The sequence below is a fragment of the Schistocerca serialis genome, chromosome 1 (assembly GCF_023864345.2).
Source record: "Schistocerca serialis cubense isolate TAMUIC-IGC-003099 chromosome 1, iqSchSeri2.2, whole genome shotgun sequence".
Lineage (NCBI taxonomy): Eukaryota > Metazoa > Arthropoda > Insecta > Orthoptera > Acrididae > Schistocerca > Schistocerca serialis.
Genome location: NC_064638.1, coordinates 668,276,637 through 668,302,924, shown reverse-complemented (window position 1 = coordinate 668,302,924; position 26,288 = coordinate 668,276,637). Strand labels below are relative to the sequence as shown.

At 40.4% G+C, this 26,288-nt stretch overlaps 1 protein-coding gene across 2 annotated transcripts in view; it reads left to right on the top strand.

The window, feature by feature from the left end:
• LOC126479909 (uncharacterized protein C05D11.1-like) overlaps nucleotides 1-26,288 on the top strand; it is a 131,517-nt gene that overhangs the window by 95,940 nt on the left and 9,289 nt on the right. For both annotated transcript variants that reach the window (XM_050103824.1, XM_050103825.1), the window contains 4 exons: nucleotides 9,770-9,956; nucleotides 15,693-15,836; nucleotides 16,153-16,313; nucleotides 16,423-16,575. In XM_050103824.1, the coding sequence (XP_049959781.1) occupies nucleotides 9,770-9,956; nucleotides 15,693-15,836; nucleotides 16,153-16,313; nucleotides 16,423-16,575 (645 nt within the window). The remainder of the gene's footprint in view (nucleotides 1-9,769; nucleotides 9,957-15,692; nucleotides 15,837-16,152; nucleotides 16,314-16,422; nucleotides 16,576-26,288) is intronic.

Genomic DNA, 26,288 nt, shown 5'->3' with positions numbered 1-26,288 from the left:
GCTGATAGTTCATTCCGTTGTCAGAGATATGGGAGAGGGAGCGGAGCATATTTACTGAAATAGTTGAAATTGCATATCATAAACATTAACCACACATACGTTTTCTTCCTTCATCTTACATTATCACACTAAAGGTCTTTTAAAAGAATGGAACATAAATATCACTTGACAAAAAATATGTAATACTGTTATATGTTACATAATAATTATGCTAAATAGCCATGACATTTGTTGACTGTTGCTTGCCTGTATGCTGATTGATTCCACGTTCTTAATGCTTGTACACTCAATGAAGAGGACATAATGAGATTTACAACAAAAGAGGAGAAACATTTATATTCTGAACAGTTACAATCTGTGTTTTAAATCACTTTGCTATATATTGTATTAATATTTAGCAGTTGCTGTTCAGTTAACTGTAGCTGTAAGAACAGAATGACTCCTTGAGTAGTATTATTTGACTTGCAACATTGCAATGCTTCACCACCTTCTTTACGTGACATCAAGCAAATCTCTGTGTGTGAAGGATTGCAACATAGTGAGGACCACTTGGATACCAGTGAGTCAATCATACACATATTGTTCTGTACTGAGTGAGGTGGTACAGTCGTAAGACACTGGACTTGGATTCAGGACAGTGATTCTGTTCCTTGTCTGCCCGTCCCATTTGGAGTTTCCTTAAATTGATTAAGGCAAATGCAATGATAGTTCATTAAAAAGGCCAATTTCCTTCCTCAATATGAGCTTGGGCCCAGTCTCTATTGACCTCATTGTTGGAGAGACATTAAATCTTAGTTTTCCTTCCTTCATGTCCTGTGAATTCCACCATGGAGAACTTTCAGAGGAAAGTTATATATTAACAGGTAGTAACAACCACAGCGAGCTTTTTCTCAAAAGTTTACTAACAACGAATTATTATCCTTGTTAATGTACTCACATTGATAATCATAGGAATTATTTTATTGAAAAAGGAGCTTCTTTGAAAAATTCCATTGTTTATCCCATTCATTTATGGAACATAGGAGTCATGGGGCACAAAAGGGTGGTTGAGAAGGGAGTGAGACAGGGTTGTAGCCTATCCCTGATGTTATTCAGTCAGTACAGTGAACAAGCAGTGAAGGAAACCAAAGAAAAATTTGGAGTAGGAATTAAAGTTCAAGGAAAAGAAATTTGCCAATTACATTGTAATTCTGTCATAGACAGCAAAGGACTTGGAAGAGCTGTTGAACGGATTAGAAAGTGTCTTGAAAAGAGGATATAAGATGATTGCCAACAAAAGCAAAGCAAGGATAGTGGAATGTAGTTGAATTAAATCAGATGATGCTGAGGGAATTAGATTAGGAAATAAGACACTTAAAGTAGTAGATGAGTTTTGCTATTATGGCAGTAAAATATCTGTTGAGGGCCAGAGTAGAGAGGATATAAAATGTAGTCTGAAGATGCCAAGAAAACCATTTCTGAAGAAGAGAAATTTATTAACATCAAATATGGATTTAAGTGTTGGGAAGTCTTTTCTAAAAGCATTTGTATGGAGTGTAGCCATGTATGGAGGTGAAACATGGACGATAAATAATTTAGACAAGAAGAGAATAGAAGCCCTTGAAATGTGGGCTCCAGAAGAATGTTGAAGATTAGATGGATAGATCATGTAACTAATGAGGAGTACTCAATAGAATTGGGAAGACAAGAAGTATGTGGCACAGTTAGACAAAACAAGAGATTGGTCAATAGCACACTTTTTGAGATGTCAAGGAATCATCAGTTCAGTATTGGAGGGAAGTGTGAGGGGTAAAAATCATAGAGGGAGACCAAGAGATGCATACATCTAACGGATTCAGAAGGATGTAGGTTGCAGTAGTTATTCGGAAATGATGGGGCTAGTACAGCATAGGGTAGCATGGAGAGCTGCATCAAACCCGTCTTTGGACTGAAGACCACAACAACAAATATATTATAGAGAACGGCTCTGCCTCAGCCTTTAACTATGAGCAACACCTGAGCTGCCAATTACTGACAAAGTTAAAACCTGTTTAATGAAATTTACATCCCTGAGTGAAAATATTCTGGTAAATTAATAAGGTACTATCTAATAAGGTGCTCCTGTGTTCTATCCTCTTCTAGAGAAATGAGACTCCTGAAAGTAGACATACATTTTGCAGTAACAACTGTTTATTACAAGAACTAAGCTAAATACAACGTCTCTGAGAAACTTGAGAACAGCAATGTATTGAGGAGCATAGACGATTAACGGTGGCACAGTCCCATGAGGGTGGTTAATCGTTGCAGCAAACATTTACAAATTTATTTGTCTACAGAACATGAGTGAATTGCAGAGGTATCGGAGATTACCAGAACTGCACTGCTTGGCATGAACAGCAATACACTGTCTCTACCAAAGAGTGTCAAAGCACTTGTCAAATTACGCCCCCCCCCCCCCCCACACACACACACACACACACTAGAACGAAGCTCTGGGAATGTAGGGGAACTCATGTCAAACTCAGTGCCGAGCCCTCGTATAAACTGGTGGTGATGTTTTCATGATGTATCCTTGCGATGTGTTAAGGATTCATGTTCTAGTGATAGTGTAGGCAACACTGAAACAGGCAGTTCACTGTATCTATCATAGTGATGCTGTCATAGGTTTAGCATTCTGTAAGATTTGCTTTAAAATTTGGTGAGGGTCAGTGTACGGGGATGTAGTGGAGAAGGACAATGTCCTGTGAGTACCTCAGATCCTTTGGGGGGAAAAAAGTTGGTTTCTCCATGACGGGATGTCGGTGTAGGGTGAACTACCTGTTGTAGTGTAGGAACGACAATTTGAATGTGGAGAAGGACCGTTAAAACTATGATGGAAGGTGCAGTATGCCTCCATAGACCATCTTGGCTGTTGGTGCTCCAATATCTTGCTTGACAACTGTGCAGAGGCTTAGTGGCAATAGTGATAGTGCTGCTGTCCGGGTTGTGTTTTGGCACAGAAGCAGTCTTTGCACATCCTTTGCCAGTGCTCTTCAGTCAATTTCTGGCTGAGTGGTAGCTAGTGGTATGATGGTGTTCGAATCCACATGATTTAGCTAGTTCGAAAAACAGTGCAGACTCTTGGTCTGTTGGGACATGAACCAGGTACCAGAAGGGATGATCCGTGTGGCGAGAGAAATATTCTGCCTGTTGTTTCTCCAGATATATCCATAATTGGTGCCGTTTCGGCCCAATAGGTGTCCCGGTCAGTTGCTATGAAGATATATCTGAAACCTTCAGGCAGAGGCAATGAGCCCAACAGGTCAGTGTGGATGTATGAAAATGATATAGTTTCTTAAAAATGGCCTATTGGTTTATGAACATGGTGACCAGACTTTCGCTGCCTTGCATGCTAAACGTGATTTAGTCCACGAGTGACCTCCTCCTCCTCCTCGTCCTCCTCCTCCTGCTGCTTCTTCTTCTTCTTCTTCTTCTTCATCGATAAGCTTAATTGTGCTGTTAGCTCCAGGTTGTGCAACATTGTGCACCGAGTCAAATACTTGCTTGTGAAAACAGTGGGTGTGAACGGCCTTGGATGATGCTTAGGGGCGTTGCGGCACAGCAATTCTTTTTTTATCCTGATAGAGGCACTTTTTAAAGCTGCATTCCCTTGTATCCACTTGCCATGAGTTTTGTAGCTGTGTGTCAGCTGCTTATGCTGCAATGAATTTATCAAAATTATTATGGTTGCATCAGCATAAGTTGATCCCTGACAGATGCAGTGGGCTGGGTGTGGCAATATTGCGGGCCTAGCTCAACCACTAACGCAAGGCAATTTTTTTAAATTTTTATTTTATTTTAGTTGTGGAAACATTGGTGTGGCAATGCCTCGTTGTCACAGCTCAGTAGATGGCTACTGTTTTCACTTGCAGCCATTAGTGTTTAGCTGTTGAAAGCTGGAACAGTGCTGCAAGCCGTCAGGGCTCTTCTTTTGCCATCTCTACTATAGTACGCAAAATTGCATTTAGCCTCATAAAATAGTTGGCAGCTGTGTTATCTGCCCCTTTTGTGTGTGTCAAATCTGTAGTAAACGGACTGGTAAGTTCTAATTGTTGAAATTGCCGCGACGAAAAAGTTCCCTTTGTTGTTTTGAAGAGAAAGTTGATGAGTTTATGGTCAGTGTATATTGCAAAGACCATGTTCCGTGTATGGGTGGAAGTGCTGGATAGCCTCGTGTATCACATGCATCTCTCAACTGTAAACACTCCTTTGTCTGAGTGCCAGTCAGATTATGAGGAAAAAATCCAGGTGTTGCCATGCACCATTAACTTTTTTCTGGAGCACCATACCAACTGCCAGTTAACAAGCAGTCACAGTCACAGCAAGGGGAGCCACATGTATGTGGTGTGACAAAGGAAGTGCTTTGTGTAGCCTGCCCTTTACCTGTTCAAAGGTGCACTGCTTTTCTGTCGTCCCCATCAGTGGTCATGGCCAGCGGTGTTTTGGCTTGCCAAAGCTGCTGTCAGTGGTGACTGCTCCTGACAAGTGTCATCAATAAAAATTGACCATCCCTAAGTAGCCCACTCAATAAAGGAAAATTAAGGGGAAAAAATCATGTAGTTGCAAATTTTTGTTCAGCAGTATGGGGAGTGTAATGAGCAACACACACACAATTGTGGGTGATTGGGGTACAGGGGGGGGGGGGGGGGGCGGGGCATTTTAAAGATCATTTATGTTTTTCATGACTATCTGGAAAAACTCACATTCTAGTGAAAATATTTCCCAGTGCAAAATTGGCAAAATTTAATGCAGTTTAATTTCTTACAAAAAAGTTCCTCTTCATTATTTCTGTTGGACTAACAGGTTTTGCATTGTGTAGGGGATGGAAAAATTGCAGATTATTAAAAATGGGCTTTTAACGGTATCAAATTAATGTTTATTGTTAAATAATGTGGGTTAAGAACAAATCTTAAACGTTCATGCAGTGTCCAAGTGCAGTAAAACTGTATTAAGGGCTAAATTGTGTACTGGGGGTGCAATAGCATGTAAAGAAGAAAGTGGAGGTTAGAAAATGTAAGTTGACAGTGTGTGGTCATGTGCTTCACCCTCACATAGGACAAAATGTTGAGTGAGCAGGCAATTCCCCACTCTCCCTCTACTGCACTTTATCACAAAAAGCAACTACAGGGTGTTCCACAAAGTTTTACTGACCCTTCTGCAGCTTGCCTTGTGAATCATTGGCGACACATTGTGCAGACATGCCTGGTGCCAGTGTTCATTTTCCATAAGATGCATTAACACTACATGGAATACAGATACAAATTACTAATAACGTGGACAGACTCAGTGTAAATCTCTGCACACTGTTCTACAATGCCAGAGAGAAACTGATTCTCACTCATCCTGTATGGCAGCTGTAGCATTCTTCCGGTAAAGGCAACTTCCCCAACATGAATGCTGCTCACTTTTCAGTTTACAGGCAGACTATACCTACCAGCATTTCCTGTCCACTTCTCTCTTGTCAGATGCTGAATCGTAGATAGGCACAACGAAAAGACTGTCGGAAAGTGAGCTGGTCTCTCTCTCTCTCTCTCACACACACACACACACACACACACACACACACAAACAAACAAACTCGCGTGCACGATCACAGTGTCTGGCAGCTGGAGCCAGACTGCGAGCAGCATTGCATGATGGGAGAGGCAACCGGGTGGGTGTAAGGAGGAGACTGGGGCCATCTTGGATTTTCCACTGTGCTCACATTTATATAGTGAAATTATTTTCCATTTATTGAGTGAGTATTTATTTGAGATTGTTAAATGAGCTATTTTGTAAAAAAGCTCAGCAACTAGTGGTGTCAGCTATGTACCACGCTGAGGAACCCACCCCAAGTGTAACAAGCTGCCAATATGTATTTGACTGGAATGCTTTTCTCAGCTTGAGGATATCAAGTGCATCACCCCCACCTCAGCTCTCCAATATCTGAAGAGGCCCGGTGGCTGAAATTGGCTCTTTCTCTGACAGTGTCAAGGAACTTAAGATATTTCAACACAAGTCGAGCAGTGCATTACAGGAGATCCGGCTCAACTCAGTGCAGTCCACTCTAGAAGTGCCAGCAATTCCCCTAATGAATGGAAGAGATTTACGCATTCTGCCAGTAACATAGTTAATTGAAGAGAAATGCATTCTGATCATTCATCAATTCAGCACCAAGTCAATACAACATGGTTACAGGGCTTTACAATATGCTGTCAACGACAGAAATCAGCAAGATGCCACATTTAACAATTCGATCCCTTTCCCACCAACACTGAGTAGGTCACTGACAACATTATATTTATAAATTGAGCACTTCTCAGCCATTGCTCATACAAACATATTTTATATAAAAGCTCACCGAGCAACTGCAAATAGGTACTCATTTAATAAACTGTAACTATCTTCACTCTATAAACACGGGCTCAGTGAAGTTTTTTTGTCTACTGATGTAAGAGTACTGGACAGGAGATGTTGGAGAGATGCAGTCTGTCTGTGAATTGAAAAGCGAGCAGCACTTTTGCTGGAAGAATCTTTCCCGGAAGAACACTACAGCTGTCGTACAGGATGACTAAGAATCAATTTCCCCCTGCAGCACTGTAATATAGTGTGCAGAGATTTAAGTAGAATCTTCCCATAAACTTTTCTTGCATTTGTAGTATTAGCAACTCATTTATGTATTCAATTTAGAGTAAACACACTTTGTGGAATAAAACCACCATCACCCCCCCCCCCCCCCCCACACACACACACACACACACACACACACACACACACACACACACACACACACACACACAATCTCCCTCCCTTCCCCCGGAACTGTCTGCACTCTGTCACCAGTGATTCATAAGGCTAAGGCTAGCTGTGGAAGGGTCGGTATAACTTTTGTGAAAGTCCTGTGGTTGCTCTTTGGGATGTAACGCAGTAGAGAGAATGGGGGAATTGTGTGCTCGCTCACCATTTTGCAGACCTATGAAGGAAGGTAGTGCACAATCACAATCCAGTGACCTACCTTTCCTCATGCTTCTTACCTCCACCCCGCCTCTCCACCCTATTGCACCACCAGACCACAGTTTGTCCCGTAGTACAGTTCTACTGCATGTAGATGTGGTACACACATTTAATATTTGCTCTTGACCCACTTCATCGAACAAACATCAATGTTATGCCATTAAAACAGTGTTTTTAATGATTTGTGGTGTTTCTACCCTGTGCAACACAAACTATTAACCCTAGAGAAAAAAATCAATAGACCCTTTCTGTAGGAAATGTAATTTATATTAATTTTGTACTAGGAAACATTTTTACTAGAAGCTGTGGTTTTCTGAAGTATTCAAGGAAAACTTAAGAAAGTGACCTTTAAACATGACCCCCACCCCACTCCACACTCACACCCACTTGTCAGAATTTTTAGTATGTTGTTCATGACATGACACTCCGTACTGCTGTACAAAAATTTGAGACCACAAAATTTTTCTCCCCAGTGGACTTTTTCGGGATTCTTAGGTATTGAAAGTCTTTGGGGAGGGGAATGTTTTGTATGGTGTTGATTCTGTTAAGTCGACAGATGCCTACTGCAGAAACTGTGTTGACCTAGGAGTACACACTACACTTAAAGCAAATGTTGAGCTTATATTCGCACATGTTCGTGGGCTCATTGTTGTTTACATATTTATGTTGTGTTGCTGAAGAATTGGGAGAGCCCATAAGCATTACTGTCGCAGTTTTTTTCCTAATGTGGACTTCTGTCAGGCAATGTGCTTATGTGATTTCTGAGTTTTCTGTTAGAATGTACCTGTATTAAAGCTGGTTTTAAGTTCCCCCCATTACAGGTGAGTGCCCTTTCCACCTTTTTTAAATTTCATTCAGTGCCGTCAATTATGTAACTCCTTGTCTCATACATGACACAATGCATTTCTGGGGACATGTGTTCCATAACTTGACTGCTAAGTTTTTCATAATGTAGATGCATTTTTTTTTTCATGTTGGATAAATCATTATGTTTGTATGTACCAAGGTATCCACTCAAAATTATTTGATTTGGTGTGCTGTTTGCCTTATAAGCCACTGTACTCTAATGCTTAACAAAAATGTACACCAGACCTTTGGGAAACCAATGTTAGGTCGTTGTGATGCCTGTGTGACTGACTCTATACAGGGTGAAAAGTATTTAAACCGACAAACTCCTGGGAGGTTTGTAGCGGACATCAAAACAAATATTTTTCCCTAATGTCATTTTTTCCTATAAGGAGTATTTAAACCAGGAGAGGAAGATTTCTCTGGCGGCGAGGACCAAGAGACAACATACTGACACAACCCAATTTCAATTACAGCAGATTTTCAAAAAATTCCTCCATTGACACATAAACAAAGGTTACACTGTCAGATCATGTTCTGTCTGTCACAGGCAAAAACCCCAGGAGTATCCTGAATTGTTCCTGCTGCTGCTACTATCCGGGCAACCAGATCCTCTTCTGATGCAACAGGAGTTGCGTAAACAACATTGCGCATCTCTCCCCACATAGAAAAGTCCAGAGGGGACATATCTGGGGGTCGAGCAGGCCTTGGTACAGGACCACCTCTGCCAATCATGTTTCTGGGAACCGTCGGTCCAGGGAATTGGCGCACACATCGACTGAAACGTGCCGGCGCCAAGTCATGTTGGAACCACATGCGTTGTCTTGTAGGAAGAGGGACGTCTTCCAGCAATTATGGCAATACTCTGACGAGAAAATTGTAATAGTGCCTGCCATTTAATGGCCTAGGGTAGCAGATACAGCCCAATTAAACAGCCCCTCAACAACACCGACCCACACATTAACGCAGAACCGCACTGGATGAGCGCTAGTAACTGTGGCATGTGGGTATCCTCACTCCCAACATACGAATTGTGCTTGTTGAAGACTCCATCAAGCCCGAACGTTGCTTCATCGGTAAACAACACAAAGGATGGAAATGTAGGATGCATTTCACACTGTTCCAGGTACCACTGCGAAAACTGTGCTCTGGGTGGATAAACAAATGGTTCCAGGTTGTGAACACGCTGTAAGTGAAAAGGACGTAACAATTGCTCTCGAAGGACTGTTTCTTACATTTGTCTGGTTCGTCCCCATGTTACATGTAATTGCACGAGTGCTGATTGAAGGATCCCGCTCCACATGCTGCAAGACAGCTTCCTCAAATTGCAGCTTTCTTACCGTGCGATGGCGTCCCTGTCCAGGTAATCTGCAAAATGACCCAGTATCGTGCAGAACGTTGGTACACAGCAGCAAAGGTCGTATGATGCGGGATACGGCGATTAGGATATTGTTGTTGATTAACCCGCTGTGCAGCTCGTCTGTTGTGGTGCACTACGTAGTACGCACCAACCATATCAGTGTACTCACAGAGAGAATGCACTACTACACTGGAGGACAGCAGTTGCCTACAACTAAAGACCGTAATACGAGCTCTAACAACTGAAGACCGTAATACAACCTCTAATAAGTGAAGAGCAAGGCCTCCCCCCGGTTTAAATAATCCTCATAGGAAAAAATGACATTAGGGAAAAATATTTGTTTTTATGTCCCATACAACCTCCCCAGAGTTTGTCGGTTTAAATACTTTCAGCCTGTATTAATTTACGCACCTAATGCTATAATTTGTTACAATTCAATGATCAACATATCCTGTTCAGTGTCTCTTCAATGTTTCACTTAAGTTAAATCAGTTTATTGCATTATGTTCTATTTTGATTTTATGATTTTAGAATTTATTCATTTGCCTTCAGACTTGCCGTGACTCCAGACTGGTCTCTGTTGGTGCCTCCATCAGAATGCATTGGTAAAGGATGTGTTGTTGGGTTAGGCTGTGTCGAGTCGTGTTTCCTGTGCCAAACTACAACTTCTATAAAAACTTTTGATGATCCAGACCTGGCACCACTGCTACTCTTTCTTCAGTATTTGACTCAGCTTGAGGTAACACAATTTGTTTATTTCCCTTGATATTGCAAATGCAGTTAGATGTTGATAATTTTATTAATAGGAAAAGGACGATAGAAACTAACCTTTCACTCCCCTTGATATATAACATACTTGCACTGCTTCATGTACATTATTTGCAGAAGGTTAATCAGATTGTGAAAGTACTATTTTCCTCCATGTATTTATAGTTATCTTGATACTCAGAAGTATGAATATGACCTGGAGGGAGCTGTAAGAAAAAAAAATTGTAGGGGAGGGGGGGGGGGGGGGGAGAATATTTTGTATGATTAGCAAATGAGATAACAGAGATTTTCCCTATTATATGCCAAATCAGTGGGACCAGATACTGTTGCACACAGTTTTTAATGTTTTTTACCTCATTGTTTTCAACTTTCTAGTTTGAGGACAAGTTAAAAAAACTAAAATTTAAAGTATAACTGAAATATACACAACATATGGAGAAAATAGCTGTTTGCTAGATGACAACATAACCAATAGAAATATACAAAAGCTGTGTTATTCACGAAACTGTGGTATCTGCATTTATTTCATCCAGAAACTGAGTGAAATATATTTCACAGACCAAATTTGCAAACCTGGAAAGTTAGAAGCAACAGAGATGACAGTCTTAATTAATGAGTCTGCAGAAGTGTAGATGAGTCAAAGTTGCCAAACAGCAGAGAAAAAACCAATAGTGGTAGGGGGACAAAAAACAAAAATGGAAAATTTGTGAGAAAAAGGAAAACATTCTGTGGAGAGATTTTGAGGTGGGGTGGGGAGGGAGGGGGAGGGAAATTAGGTAGAGAAATAAGGAAGGAAATAAAATATAGTAAATGCAAATTGGGAGCAACAATAAGAGGATTGGAGTGTGGAAAGAATTAGACATTGTTTAATATCAGAATAACAAACACATTGCTATAGTCCACATAGAATGTACTTGCCGGTAGATGCGCAGCCAACTGGGCACGCATGGGGGAGAGCGGTTGTAGTGGGAGTTACAGGCAAGTGTTGTAGGGGAAAAAAAAAAAAAAAAAAAGCTGTAACAAATGTCACTGCTGCAAATGAAATACTAAGTTCACAAACAAATAATTAAATATTTAAAAAATCTAGTTTTAACTTTTTATTTATGTTTACTGTGTGTTAATCTATTACAATATCACCAACATTCAATTTTTAAGTATTTTTTTGAGCATTTGTAACTTTCAGAGAAGTGCCATGAGTGTTGAACTTTTGAGTAGAGCCAACATAGCACTCCGGTTGCTATGATAAAATATTTGCTTCTTCCCAAAACACAGCAGAGTTTCACACAGTCTCACCTCACTAACAAGTTGTGCAGACAAAATTGTGATAGAATTCAGAAACAGTGGTTTATTAAGTTTATTAAGTGAGGAACTGAGGAAAAGTAAGGTCAGTAACTTATGAAAAACCATATCCTCGATACAAAGAAGCATGTAATGTTTTCACATACGTTGTTCCAAAACCCACAGCATTTCTCATTTCATCAGTTACCAATGGCCCTTAAAAATTACATTCTTTCATCGAAAAAGTCTGTAGTTATTGAAACAACATGGTAGATAACAAAGTTTTACATAATAATGATATGGTAAAATACTCTCCTCTATGCATGCTATCATTTGCCAAAATCTCATTTCGATACCTGAAACCATTTATCAAATATGAAGAATGTTGTGGACATTTCACTCTGGCTTCATCGCTGGCGCAGAACGATAACAAATGAGTGTGCTACATTAGATCAGTTTTCTAGAGATTGGTGGCAGATAGAGACCTCCACCCAAGTCTAAAGAAAAATTCAGTGTGTTAGCTAAATTTCATACGCAATAACATACTATGTAATTTGCATGAAATGCAAAATCATAGCAATCTCTCTTTTTTGTTGCATGCTTTTCCAAATTTTGTGCCTTGTCTTATTTCCAAGTAAATATCACAATAACTATTACCATTAACAACTGATAGGCACATCATCCTGAATCTGACATATGAAACTATAAGTAAAGCAATTTTTTTTCCCCACCAAATGGTTACTCTAATGTTGCTGAAGATTAGGTGGGTAGATCATGAAACTAATGAGGAGGTACTGAATAGAATTGGGGAGAAGAGCAATTTGTGGCACAACTAGACTAGAAGAAGGGGTCAGTTGATAGGACATGTTCTGAGGCATCAAGGGATCACCAGTTTAATAGTGGAGGGCAGTGTGGAGGGTAAAATTCATAGAGGAAGACCAAGAGATGAATACACAAAGCAGATTCAGAAGGATGTAGGTTGCAGTAGGTACTTGAAGACGAAGAATCTTGGACAGGATAGAGTAGCATGGAGATCTGCATCAACCAGTCTCTGGACTTGAAGACCACAGCAACAACCAATGCCAGTGCTTAACTAAGATAGAAAACAATTCCCAATTTGAATTGCATGTATTTTTAAATAAGAAGCCTCTGTGAAAACAAGATGACCTTAACTGTAAACAAGACGATGTGCTGTGGGTCAGAATCCATGATGGGAGAGCTGCCATGGCATTATTTGGAGAAGGTAGCAGATGCTCACAAGTGCGAACGGCAGTTGTTTAGGATGGGCCATGGTTTGAGGCAAGCCACCTCGGGCAACGGACACACTACAGTCACAATACAGTTTGCATCTTCAGGACGTGTCAGGAAGATGAATTCTATTTTTAATTAGCTTTATTTGGTAGTAGGTGCATGCTGTTTTTGGTAGAATTCCAGAAGAGTGCTATTGTGGATGGAATGGTAGAAAGAATTCATACAAAGACCACTAAAGATACATCTGAGAGTGAAATGGGGAAAAGCAGACTTTAGGACACCTTTAGAGACTGTGACACACTGCCACCAAGCTCAGCCCTACAAGGCAAGGCAAGATAAGATGATAATTGGAAACCGCTACTATTGGCTAACCTAAATAGTTTAGAAGTTGGAGTGAGACACATGGCTGTACTTAAAGAGGTCCACTCTCATTGGCTGACACACAAACACACATCGAGAGAGGGAGAGAACAGGACGCAGTTTTGCAGCATCAGGTATTACAAGTTTTATTACTGGTTAACCACCTGAAATGAGAGGAAGCGAAGAATTTTTATTTTTTAAAAATTTTTTTAAAGCTTCGTACTGGTCACCACTTTGAATAATTATCACTCAGACAATTAAAATATTGTGATGCCAGAAAAATGCAGACACTCGATTTTTCCTTGTAGGAAGCAAATGAGAGCAAATCACTCTTCATCCAGGCACCTTCTTGGGCAATCTTCTGATTTCAGCATCTTGATGAATGGGGCACCTTCTGACAGACTTCACTTACATACTTATTCTACCCAGCCTATTTGAATTTAGACACAGATGCAGATTGTTGGTACAGAGCCAAAGATTGATTTTACAGCCGTTTCAGCCACCACCTTAACATTAATAAAATGAGGTCTAGCTGCAACATTGAGGTGACGTGTAACAAAAGCAGAGTCTTTTTTTGTGAGATTCCGTAACTTGGATCTCCCTTCTGAACAAGTGTTTGTAGTTAAATGTTCAATGAGCTCTCAACTCAGGCTGTAAGTGCAAATGCATATCAATCTGTAGCCCTTTCTGTCTTTAAACACTAACCCTTCTGCAATCATGTTGTGACTAATCCAAATATAATTGTTTATCCAGGTATGTGTTCATTGAATCACATTCCAGAGGCCTTGCCAAGGCATTAGCTTATCATTGTCAATGATTGTCAAACTATTTCTTTTGCATGTAATGTAATAAATGTTGTTAATTGTGGTCCATGTTTAACTTTGCAGATAATGAATTACTTAATCACTATTTTTTAGGGCAACTGTTTTAATTATGTCAGATGTACAGGGCCATTTTTATGTATCCAATTAGAATTAGCAGACAATTATCGAGCCTTTCCCTGCAACTGAACTACTAACAAAGAAAGACTAGCCTTTTCCCAGTTATTTACGGGTTGCAGCAAATATTTCTGGGCTAGCTCTGTGTAGAGAGCTGAGTTAGATAGTTGAAGTCCAGCTGATTAACGTACAGACAATGGATACGCAATGATACAGTGACAAATACTGGAAGCAAACCAAACCTCCAGTGGAAAGAAAGAAATTTGCAAATTGCACTGCATTATCATGTGGAATTTATGCCTTGTTGTGTGTGTTATCCTTGTGTAAGTTTGATCATATTCTCACATTTATCATTATTGTTACAGAAACAATACAATTCACTACATTTTATGAGTGCAGTGTAAACACTCCAATTCTTTGTGCTATCTCAGTAGTACAGACAAATGATGGATATAGGTACTTCTTGCAGTTTTACAACTAGGCATTGCAATTGACCACTTTTGCTGTGTTGAACAAATAAATTGTAATGTTGCATGACACTCTCATCTGCGTCATTACTAGAAGCAGTTGGCTGTTTCGGATTTGCTTTTACACACTGAGATATTTATGTACTTTGTTTGGCATGCTATTAATATGGTACAGAGGTGGTGTAATTGAAGAAATCATATCGTGGCATCTTGGTTATTGTAAGGTATCATTAAAAGAATCACCAAATATGTTTCACATTCTACATATGTTTGTACATGTAACTTTCAAGTTGTTATTTAGTTCTTGTATCATCTATTGAATCACATGCTATCTGATAGTGTTCTAAGAACATGTAAAGCACTCTGCAGAAGAGTGGATAACGTCCAGAATGGAATTTTCACTCTGCAGGGGAGTGTGCACTGATATGAAACTTCCTGACAGATTAAAACTATGTGCTAGACTGAGACTTGGTCCAGCTGCAGGGACAGGTTGTGAGTCGTACTTGGGCAGCTCAGTTGGTAGAGTACTTGCCCGTGAAAAGCAAAGGTCCTAAATTTGAGGCTCTGTCCGGCATGCGCTTTTAATCTGCCCAGAAGTTTATGCGGCTAAGGTGATTGTAAAGCGGTTTGTTTCATATTTATGTTCATTTGTAGCTGTGAGGTCTAGCAAGCCATACTGTATATTCTAATGGAATTGAATACCTTGTGCAGAATCATTAGATACATGGAATTGTCCTGGTCAATAATAGAAAGACCAGTTAAATTTTCTAATTGGTTCCTTAAATTGCTGCTAAAATACCTCTTAATTAATTTCTTCTTTGTCATAGGCCATATTTGGATGCCTGCAAATTGCGTATATCAGATTGCTTCTCCTTTTAGGTAGCCATGAGAGTGCTGCATCACACAATTTTTTTGTTTGTGTTTCCAGTGCCTTCCCTTGCCATGATACACATTCTATGTGATCTTCAGATTTATGAACTAGTGCAGGGAAAACTACTTGTGAGCACTTTTAGCTCTACAGTTAGGCATTTTTCCTCTGTGTGAATACATATGATTGACAATTGCATAGAATACTGCAGTTAGGCTCTTGTGTTCTCTTTCCCAGCTTCTTAGTCTTACCTGTATTTCTACAAAAGGGGCAGTCCAGGGAAAATATGTACCAGAGAAAGCGCTGCATGCATGCGCTTGCTAGCTCGTAAAAGGATTACTTCCAAAGCTAGCAAGTCTTTTCTTTTTGTGTATGCTTGTTGACAACCCAATCTTCTGCTTTTCATTGTGTGGTCTCCTATAATCCAAAATATTTAGTTTCTGAAAGGTGTACTTTATAATTCTGCTTGAATTAGCACTTGTTTTAGTCTGTGTGATAATAGAATGATTCATGTTATTTTACCGAAAATTTGTATTATTTTGCAGGGACCCATGTGGAGACAAATAAGAGGTCAAGGTTTAGCATATAGTTACAGTATAATACCGAGGCCACATGAGGGACTTCTGCATCTGACACTTTATCGAGCCACTAATTGCATTGCGGCATATAAAGAAGCAAAAAGTATTGTTGTGAGTTATACTTATTTCCTTAAGCCTTGCTAATTATATTGTGAAATGTTTGTGTGGTATGCAATGTGAAGCTGTGAATCGGGACACTTGAAGACTATAGCTATCAAATCATTTGTTCTATGCACAGGGAAGAACACTTTTAATCAGTTTATAATGTTACAATGTGGTCTGCTTTAGCAGTTGCCTATGTGTCTAATATTACTGTATTGTGTGAAAAAATTCAGAAAACAAATTTTATAGCAATACATTTAATACGTAGTTTGTAATTTTCTGTCAATAAATATGAGTTTGTATATCATTTTTTAATTTTGTGCAGGATTTTCATCTAGGTAAAGATGTCAAATGGGATCAGACATTGTTTGATTCAGCAAAAAGTTCCCTAATTTTTGAAATCATAGAACGTGAGAAGAGTGTGGGAGATGTGGTAACGCAGTCTCTACTGTCATATTTTAAAGGTGTTGATCAGAACTACAATAGGTGAGAATCACAAGCTATGCACAGATATAATCAATATTTCTAATATGATGTAATAGCTTCATGTTGTTGTAGTTCTTGTTACTGTTCAGTTCAATGATTGTTTTATCAGGCATCTAGTGCAGCTCATATCGCAAGTCACCGTTGAGGACTTGACACAAATTGGTCCAAAATATGTAGCTCAACTCTTCGATCCAGAGAAATCTAAAACAACTCTTGTGTGTCATCCTACAAAATCAGAGGAAATTTCATTGGGATTTAAAGCGTAAGTTCACGTTGTCTTAACAACATGTATCATAATCTTAGCACAAAATAGGAAGTAGTAGAGAGTAGCATGACCATTTGGAAGACTAACTATTTAAAATAAATCATGGTATTGTGTCTCTGACACTAGCTGTTTAGCTGGGATTGTTTACAGTATTTTTTCCTCTTCAATTTTTTTTTTTGTAAATGTGTGAACGTAGACTCCATACTGTGTCCTTATTTTATTATCGCTTGAGCTGTAACAGAACTTGTGTTAATGTTGATGTGAGAGGTAAGACATTTTAGGTTAAATATCTCGTGCAGATAAAATGCTTTGAAAGAGGTCCAGGTAAATTAAGTGCCTCATATAACAGAAATTGTTTGAGTAACTATATTGTTGTATATCAGGATGTTAGAGGACTAAAAACCAAAGTTAGTGGCATTCTTATCAGTTAACATGATGTAGAATGTTGAAGGGAATATCTAGAATTGTCAACTTCTAGAATGCCACCAAATCAACAACAACTAGCATTCTCAGTAGACCATACCGGTAGTGGCATTTTCATATGCAATTAAGCCTTGCTTCATTGGTTGATAATAGCAGTCATGCTAGGAGGTAAAAATTTAGTTACGAGAATGCTCTCATTGGGAGTGAATGGGTGTTATCAAGCAAAAGAACGGCCTTCTGTGTGACAATCCTTTCTCATCTGGAAATCGCTGAAACTGTGGAACCAGTTTTTGAAAATTTCACTATCCATCCATACAACTTTTTGGTGGTTATAATGCACAGGGAGATCCTTAGCTGTGAGATCTGTGACTGCTCAGACTTTTTTTAATTTTTTTCCCCCAATTTTCCAATCGTCAGTAGTTTCACTTTGTGGTTCCCAGAAGCATTAACAGTTCACAAAACTGCAATGCTTTCTTTAGATGACTTATATCAAGGAGCATGAACTTCAATCTTAAAAGCAAGGGTTCCAGTTGGTAAAAATTTCCAATACAGACCACGTTTTGTGTATTTAGAATTTGATCTGGCGTGAAATAGTCTTCTTCCTCAAACTTCTTGAACTTGTGCCGGAAGGAATCGGCTGCTGCAATATTTGAACCAAGCTGCTGTCCATTCACAGTAAGTTTGTGAGTCCTGTGATGATGTTTGAATCTGGTTTGCCATCCAGATAACGTATTAAGTTCTCCCTCCAACTCTAGAGCTTCGTGAAAATGTTTAGCTTTTATGGCAAACATCACGCCTAAAACAATGACACCTTCTGTTCCTTTTTGGCTAAACAATTGCAAAAGAGCAGCATCTCATTCATCAAATGTGGATCTCTTCATATTTTTTTGTGCACATGGTCCAGAACTAGAATTGCATATCCTGACAAAATCCTGTATTTTCTGCTTATTCTTATTTTTGGCCTGAACCCCTCTGCATTTCAATACCATAATCAGCTTTTAGGTTTGCAGTTTCTCCTTCTCAAACTCAGAAAACTGAGTTTGTTTTCAATTTCCACGGAACGGGCTGGCTAATAGCATGTCACATACGGCATTTGTTTAAATGATGGGAAATGGCACTTTTTGTCACGTGGGAGATTGTTTATTGCTCTTTGCTACAGAAAAATATTGCAGTTTTTTTAGATGCACGAATAATCCACATGTGAAAAATCAAGAGTACACTGTATATAGATCACCGCAGGAAACCATTCGTAGAAAAAATTGTCACTGTTTTGCCAGCTCGCAGACAAAAGACATGAAATGATAGTCTGTGGAGACTTTAGTATTAATTTTTCGAAAGATTCAGAATACACAATTTTTCCCACCAGAAGTACACATGATAGTAGTACACTAATAGGTGATCTCTTAATCTGTTATGTGAATTTTTATCCTATAGTGAATGGTCTCTTTAACCACAATGCGCTACTGGCTATACTAAATAACAGATCTGATTACTGTGAAGTGCTATCATGGACAACAGTTTGAGTAGTCCTAAACAGGAAACTTCAAGGCAGTCTTGCAGGAAGCTGATTGTAATGATTTGTAACACTATTCCAAATTTAATCTATTCCCAAGTGGGTTTCCATAAATTTTTAGCTGCTAATTTTGTAAGAAAACAAGTATGGCACAAATAAGATAGAAAAAGATCTGAATTACAGAAAGAAAATAGCATGTGAAAGGAAAGGGAAGTTTTATGAAATAGTTAGAACAAACAAAGTAGCAGAATTGATTACACATTACAAGAAATACTTTGCTGTTTTAACAAAATGGATTAAAAAACCAAAAAAGGTGTGTATAATATCTTAAATCAATAATTCAAATAATAAAATTGAAAGGTATATTGGCAATAGTTAAGAGAAACAGTGGAATCAGACAAATAATGTGAGGACTTTGGTAGTAAAAAAAAATAGTCAAAGAATAAATGGTAACCTACATATTTAATAATCACTTTATTGAACTCAGAAGATTGGCATGGACAGTTAATAAGGCAATAGAATACATGCAAGGAGCGGTGTCTTATACGAGGGCCGTTCAGAAAGTAACCTCCGGTTGATTTAAACAAATACACAAAGTTAAATAAAAATATTTTAATATATACATCTTACAACTACATCTTTGCACTATCTTTCTACATAGTCTCCATAGCGATTGAGGCACTTATCGTATCTCTTCACAAGCTTTGAAATTCCTTCTGCATAAAAATCACCCGCTTGTGCCTGGAGCCAGCCTGTGACCGCATCTTTGAGCTCTTCGTCGTCATCAAACCGCTGTGACCCGAGCCATTTCTTCAAATGCATGAAGAGGTGATAATCACTTGGCGCCAGGTCTGGGCTGTAAGGTGGATGGTTGATAACGTCCCACTTGAAGGACTCAAGAAGGGCCGTTGTTCTGCGAGCAGAGTGAGGACGGGCGTTATCGTGCAAAAAAAACGATACCGGAAGTCAGCATACCACGGCGTTTGTTCTGTATAGCCCATCGTAACTTTTTTATTGTTTCACAGTACACGTCTTGATTAATGGTCATACCACGTTCCATGAATTCAACCAACAACACCCCTTTGGCATCCCAAAACACCGTTGCCATCAGTTTTCTGGCAGAAAAATCTTGCGAGGCTTTTCTTGGTTTGGTAGGCGAATTTGAATGTGCCCACATTTTTTATTGTTCTTTTGTCTCAGGGTTCACGTACTTAATCCAGGTTTCGTCACCGGTCACGATTCTGTTTAACAATGGTTCTCCTTCGTCCTCATAACGTGACAAAGTCTAATGCAGAGGCCATTCTTTGAGTTTTGTGGTGGTCGGTAAGAATTTTGGGCACCCATCGTGCACAGAACTTACGGTAACCCAATCTTGCTGTCACTATCGCGTACAAGAGAGTCTAAGAAATCTGTGGAAAACCAGTAGACAACTCCGACATTGAGAAACGTCGATTTTCACGAACTTTTGCATCAACTGTCTGAACGAGTTCGTCAGTCACCAATGATGGTCTACCACTCCTCTCTTCATCATGAACGTTTTCTCGTCCACTTTTAAATAAACGTACCCATTCACGGACAACTCCTTCACTCATAACTCTTGGTCCGTACACGGCACAAAGCTCACGATGAATAGCTGCTGCAGAATATCCTTTGGCTGTAAAAAACCTTATGACAGCACGCACTTCACATTTGGCGGGGTTTTCTATTGCAGCACACATTTCAAACTGCCACAAAAACTAAACTAGCGCAGGTACGACGTTCACTCGACCACGGCTTGATGCCGACTGACCTGTTGAGTGCGTGAACGCACAGATGGCATCGCTACTCCCCCCACAACCCGCACTGTGACCAATCGGAGGTTACTTTCTGAACCGCCCTCGTACATATAGGTAAACCCAATTACTCTGACAAAGAAATTGAGAATGTAATAAACTGGTCAGTACCAAAAACTCTCAAGTTGATAATGTCTCATACAAAGTACTAAAATCCCTTTCTTATTCAGTCACATATGCAATACATCACCATCATGGGCGATAAATAGTGGCAGACTGACAGACTAAAATATGATATTGTCAGACCTCTTTACAAGAAATGATACGTAGATATTAATTTGAGCAAGAGAACGGTGTCCCCCAGGGCAGTGTTTCAAGCGTTACCCTCTTTGCCATAACCATCAACAGTATAACGTCTACAGTGAGGAGTCCAGTACAGTGCTCCTTATTTGTGACACGACTTTGCTGTTTTCTGTTCCTCCTCCAGTGTTGCAACCGTGAGCCGTCAGCTGCAGCTAACAGTGCGGCGGTTAGAGGAGTGGGCTGCAAAGACGGGTTTTCGGTTTTCTGCCGATAAGTGTGTTTGTGTTCATTTTAATCGTACTCGTCATCTTTTTACTTTGCCTGCCTTGCATATGGGGGATACTGTCCTATGTTTTAGAGACACAGTACGGTTTCTGGGCATAATTTTTGACTCCAGGTTGTCATGGCTGCCACACCTACGTGACTTGAAAGCCAGAACGCTGAAGGCACTGAACATCCTCAAGTGCCTCAGCCACAGATCTTGGGGCGCGGACAGGGCGCGTCTCCTTCAGTTTTATGGAGCTTTTGTGTGTTCACGGCTGGACTATGGGTGCACAGTATATGGGTCAGCGAGGCCATCTTATTTGCGGATCCTTGACGCTGTTCACCATGCTGGGATCCGACTGGCCACAGGTGCTTATCGGACCAGTCCCGTACCCAGCCTCTGTGCTGAGTCTGGCGAACCGCCACTTACCATCCGCCGGCAGCTCCTGCTGGTGCGCCAGGCTTGTAAGTTTCTTGCAGCTCCCAGATCGCCTGCTCACCATCTTGTTGTCCATCCACCTCTGGACCGCCTTTTTTCCCGCCGTCCCCGGGCTACGTTGCCGTTTGGGATCCGTGTGCAACGTGTACTAGAGTCCCTCGGTGTGGAGTTTGTACAACCCCAAATCCAAGGCTTTAACTGCCTGCCACCCTGGTTACTGAAGAGGCCCGGAGTGATTTTAGATTTATTGCAGTACAAGAGAGATTGCTCTCCTGCCACCGTTTTTAATGCAGCATTTTCTGCCATTTTATCTGAGCACCACGACTATGTAGCTGTTTTTACGGATGGGTTGAAACAAGGGGATTCTGTTGGTTGCTCAGTTGTTTTTCCGGATCGTGTCCTCAAGGTCCGACTGCCTCAGACTTTTACTGTCTTTGATGCAGAATTGTTTGCGATCTTGCGGCACTGGAGCACATGAGACATTCTTCCTCTCCTAAATTTCTTGTCTGTTCCAATTCACTCAGTGCCCTTCACTCATTGCAACGTTTGTATCTGGCAGACAAAATTGTCCAGACCATCCAGGATGCCCTCCTCAGACTACAGCGACTGGGGAAGGTTGTAGCTTTCTGCTGGGTTCCAGGGCATGTTGGCATTGCTGGGAATGAAAGGGCAGATCTCGCAGCCAAGGAGGCATGTCTCGCCCCACAAGTATCTCAGTGTGCTATCCCCTTGCACGCACTCACCTCGCTGTTGAGCTCACGGGTCATGCGTCAGTGGGAGGATGAGTGGCTGGAAGTGACTGACAATAAGCTCCGTATAGTCAAGCCCACAACGCGTGTGTGGTGTACTTCCTTTCAGCCCCATCGACGGGACGAGGTTCTCCTCACTCGGCTTCGAATAGGCCACAGCCCTATGACGCATGGCTTCCTGCTCCGGCGAGAGGACCCTCCAATGTGTGGTGCTTACGGCGTCCAGGTCACTGTGCGCCACGTTTTATTGGATTGCGTTTTATTTTCTGACCAGCGGGTCGCGGCTGACTTGCCAGCGGACCTGCCATCTCTTTTGGGCAACACTCGGACGAATGTGGTTAAAGGTTTAAAGTTCTGTACCCTGTCAAATGTTTTTACAAAGATTTTAGGGAGAGGATTTTAATTTCTCACTGTGTGACAAGCTCGCCCATATTTTATGTAAGTGGCCAGCCAATAACAATTTCCTGTGACATTCTTGTTGCTATGTTTCCCCTTTCCTTAGGTTTTACTTTCTTATGTAGCATTTTCCTTCTTTTCCTGCTTTCTTTGAGTGTGTGCTTTAGTTTTCTTAGGTCTGTCCACATTTGTTCCTTTTAATGTGTGTCAGCGCGCTGATGACCTCGATGTTGAGCGCCCATAAGCCCCAACACACCACCTGCACCACCACCCAAGGCTCATTCGTTGTCTCATTCTCTCAAAATAAGATTGTCAGTCAGTCTTTGTTTGGATTTCAAAAGGATCTGCCCACAGTACATGCCATTTTACAATTCACCAATCAGATAGTACAAAATTTAAATCACAAAATATTGCCAAGTGGTATTCTTTGTGACATGTTAAAAGCATTTGATAGTGTAGTTCCTAGTATTCTTAACACAGAAGCTAAAATATTATGATATCAGATATTTTGCTGGTAATCAGTGTGCACCCTGTTTAACTAAAAGGATGCAAAGTGTTGTATTGGGAAACTTGGCAAGTGTTCAAAATGAAACAGCATATTCAGAATGGAGTGTAATCACTACAAGTGTATGACAGGGATCGATATTGGGTCTGGTCTGTTCTGTTCTTGTTCTTGTTCTTGTCATATATAAATGATCTTCCATCATACATATAGGAAGCAAAAATAGTTACTTTTGGTGACAACACAAGTAGAATAATGAAGGCTAATGGAGTAATTCCAGCACCCGAGTGCACATGGGTGACCACACCATTAAAAATAATAAATAAGGATAAATCAATAAATGGAACAAATTATTACGAACTTTTACTTGTATGATATATTGATAAAGAACTTGTACAGTAAGTCCCATCATCTTAAGTGTCTAAGCTTTCCAATTTATGCGTTACAGATAATATCAGATTTTGGAAAAGAAAATTTCATGAAATTGACTTACTTTTCCTGTTGTTATGACCTGAGCAAGGGTCGTATTATCAGGAGATAGAGAGGAGAAGGGGCTGAGTGATTTTGTAGACCACTGGGGAATTGATAAAACACATTCAATTAAGTTATTTGTTGGTGAAAGTATTTGATCACTCCACTTTTTTTCCTGGTGTTAGCCAGCAATGACCGTGCTGAGTCCACACTGCTTGAAAGAGTGAGATGGCACTTCATTGCCCGACGAGGAACTTCAGCACAGGTCCTGCATTGCCTATGGTCAGTGATTTGGACCCATCATAGGAACTTGTGCATCCCTACAGTGTGGCGTGGCTATGGGCATCTGACAGAGCCTCAACATTCCCAATGAGTGAAGCTGCACTAAGGCTCAGCTCCAGAAATCTGCATGTCTGTGGCGCCAGGGATGGCATGTAGGTGGAAGATCCAGCAGCAACATGGACAGCCCAAGTGGCAGTCCCAGCATACAGCCAATAAGGCGGTATTTGTACTACCACAGTAGTGTTGACACAGGCATCTCGTGCCTTCTCTGAACTTGCAGACGGGCAGATCAGCTCTTCATCCATGGACCCGACTCCCCATCCTCAGTGAGTCACCATTGTACCAGCAGGGTCAGAAGTCTCCTCCACAACCGTACGGCTGTTAATTTGCAGCAGTGTTCTCCAAGTGGGCGGAAGCTTGTAGACAGTTGTTGGATTCACCAGAACATCTTGCAATTTAATAGAGCTAGACTTCCATCAGTATCTGTAATGCAGATGGAATGGTGTGACCCTGGGAATGAGCTTGAGGAGGCTGTAGGTTTTATAGAAAGCAATAATGTGCTGCTGCCCTACACGCACACACACACACACACACACACACACACACACACACACACACTTGGTGACTGAATGTGCTCTTGTTTTTTGAGCCCGTCAGTTCTCTCGACTTTGTTTAGCCTCAGGGTTTCACAGCATCCCTTTGTGCAAAGTTTGCATCCTGGAAAATGTTCTTATGACATTTCTATGTGAAGTTACTACATTTAGCCTTGTTATAGTTGCATTTTCCATCTGTTTGTTGCGTGGCTGGCAGATGCAGCCCACCCAGCTGTGTCCGTGGGTTCTTAACAAGATTTTTACGCTTGTACTTACTTGCTATACTATTCCATTGTTCCACACTATCTTTATTCACTAATGTCTTATGGCATCTTATTCTTTTGTAACTAATCACTGTGGAAAAAGTGTTTCTTGCACAAAAGTATGTTCTAAGGACCTCTTGTGGACAGCTCTTCAAGCTGTTGGACATTCTGACAACAGCCTCATTGTATATTTACTTTTGTGAAGTTTGTTGCTAACACTTAATCTCAGTTTGAAAACAACAGTAATATTAACAAATATAATACTTGCTGTCTGCAGCTTGTGGTCTAGCGGTAACGTTCTCGCTTCCCAAGCACGGGGTCCTGGGTCCGATTCCTGGCGGGGTCAGGGATTTTCACATGCCCCAAGATGACTAGGTGGTGTTGTGACGTCTTAATCATCATCATTCATCCCCATTACGGTCAGAGGAAGGGAACGGCAAACTACCTCCATTAGGACCTTGCCTAGTATGGCGGTGCGGGTCTCCCGCATCATTCCCCTACGTTCTGCCAAGAAGCATGGGACTTCGTTTCCATTATACTAGCTGGAGAAATAATTTCCTTTATCCATCACTCAGCCTCAGGGAGGCACAGAAAGCAGTGAGGTATTCAGCTGTAAACTCTTTGAACTTGTGAGGTAAATGAATGTATTGGACAATAAAATGGACATGGAACACAAACCAACATCATTATCCATAGTTCGGGGTTCTCCCAAAGCCACAACCACTGATGAAAACATCAAGAAAGTGTTAAATATAGCCCTAGTCTTGGATGATTGGCAGTTAAAGGTTACGAAACACAAACACCACCATTTGTCTGCATCATATGAAAGAGTACAGAACATTTTATATTAAGAATCAGGTATGACAAAGCTTTGTGCAGATGAATGCAGCATTTGTTAAACACTGACTAAAAGCAAGTGCATAAAAGAATTTCTCAACAGTGTTTTATGGTGTTGCAAAAAGAATACAACTGACTTTGCGATATGACTTGGTTTACCCTATTATAAGATGACGTTTTTTCCCAGATTTGTCATTTGAAAAATATGGGGTCGTCCTTTGTTTGTAGATTAAACTATTGGTGCTGAGGTCAAGGTTTTTATATTGTTTAATAGGGTATATAGGGGGAGCCTTACATTTGCAGGGATCATCTTTACATTTGGAGATGAAGCTTTTTCTATTGAGGTCATTGCAGATTTATTTTGAAATATTTGAAAGGGCAGGGCTCAGCAAATAATACACTTTCCAACAGGCTCGAGATTTACTGATATGCTGAAGCACTTGATACAGTGTTGACATTGCTTCACGTGTCACTGACTTGCACGGCACTAGTACAAGAGACGTGAGAAACGATGAACTAGGTACTGCAACAGTCTATTGTTCTGATCAAAATTTGACAATTTTGTGGAACACAGGAGGAAATATCATCAAATTCTATCTTACAAACTTTTGTTGTATTTGTATAGGTTTGCAATGAATGTTCTGAAACATGTATGGATATCATATACAAAAACATTAAAAAATGGAAATGTCCTTCGAACAAATGAGTTGATTCAGAACCCTGACCAGCATTTCATTTGATTACGAGAGACTGTAATGGTTTACTAAGTGGATTGGAAATGAGAAATTTGGCTGCTGTTCACATATTAGAATACTGGGTAAAAATGTTACCAGCTCTAGAACATGATGGTGATATACAGTTGAAACAAGAAGTAAAATTAATCCAGAATAAAATATCTAATAC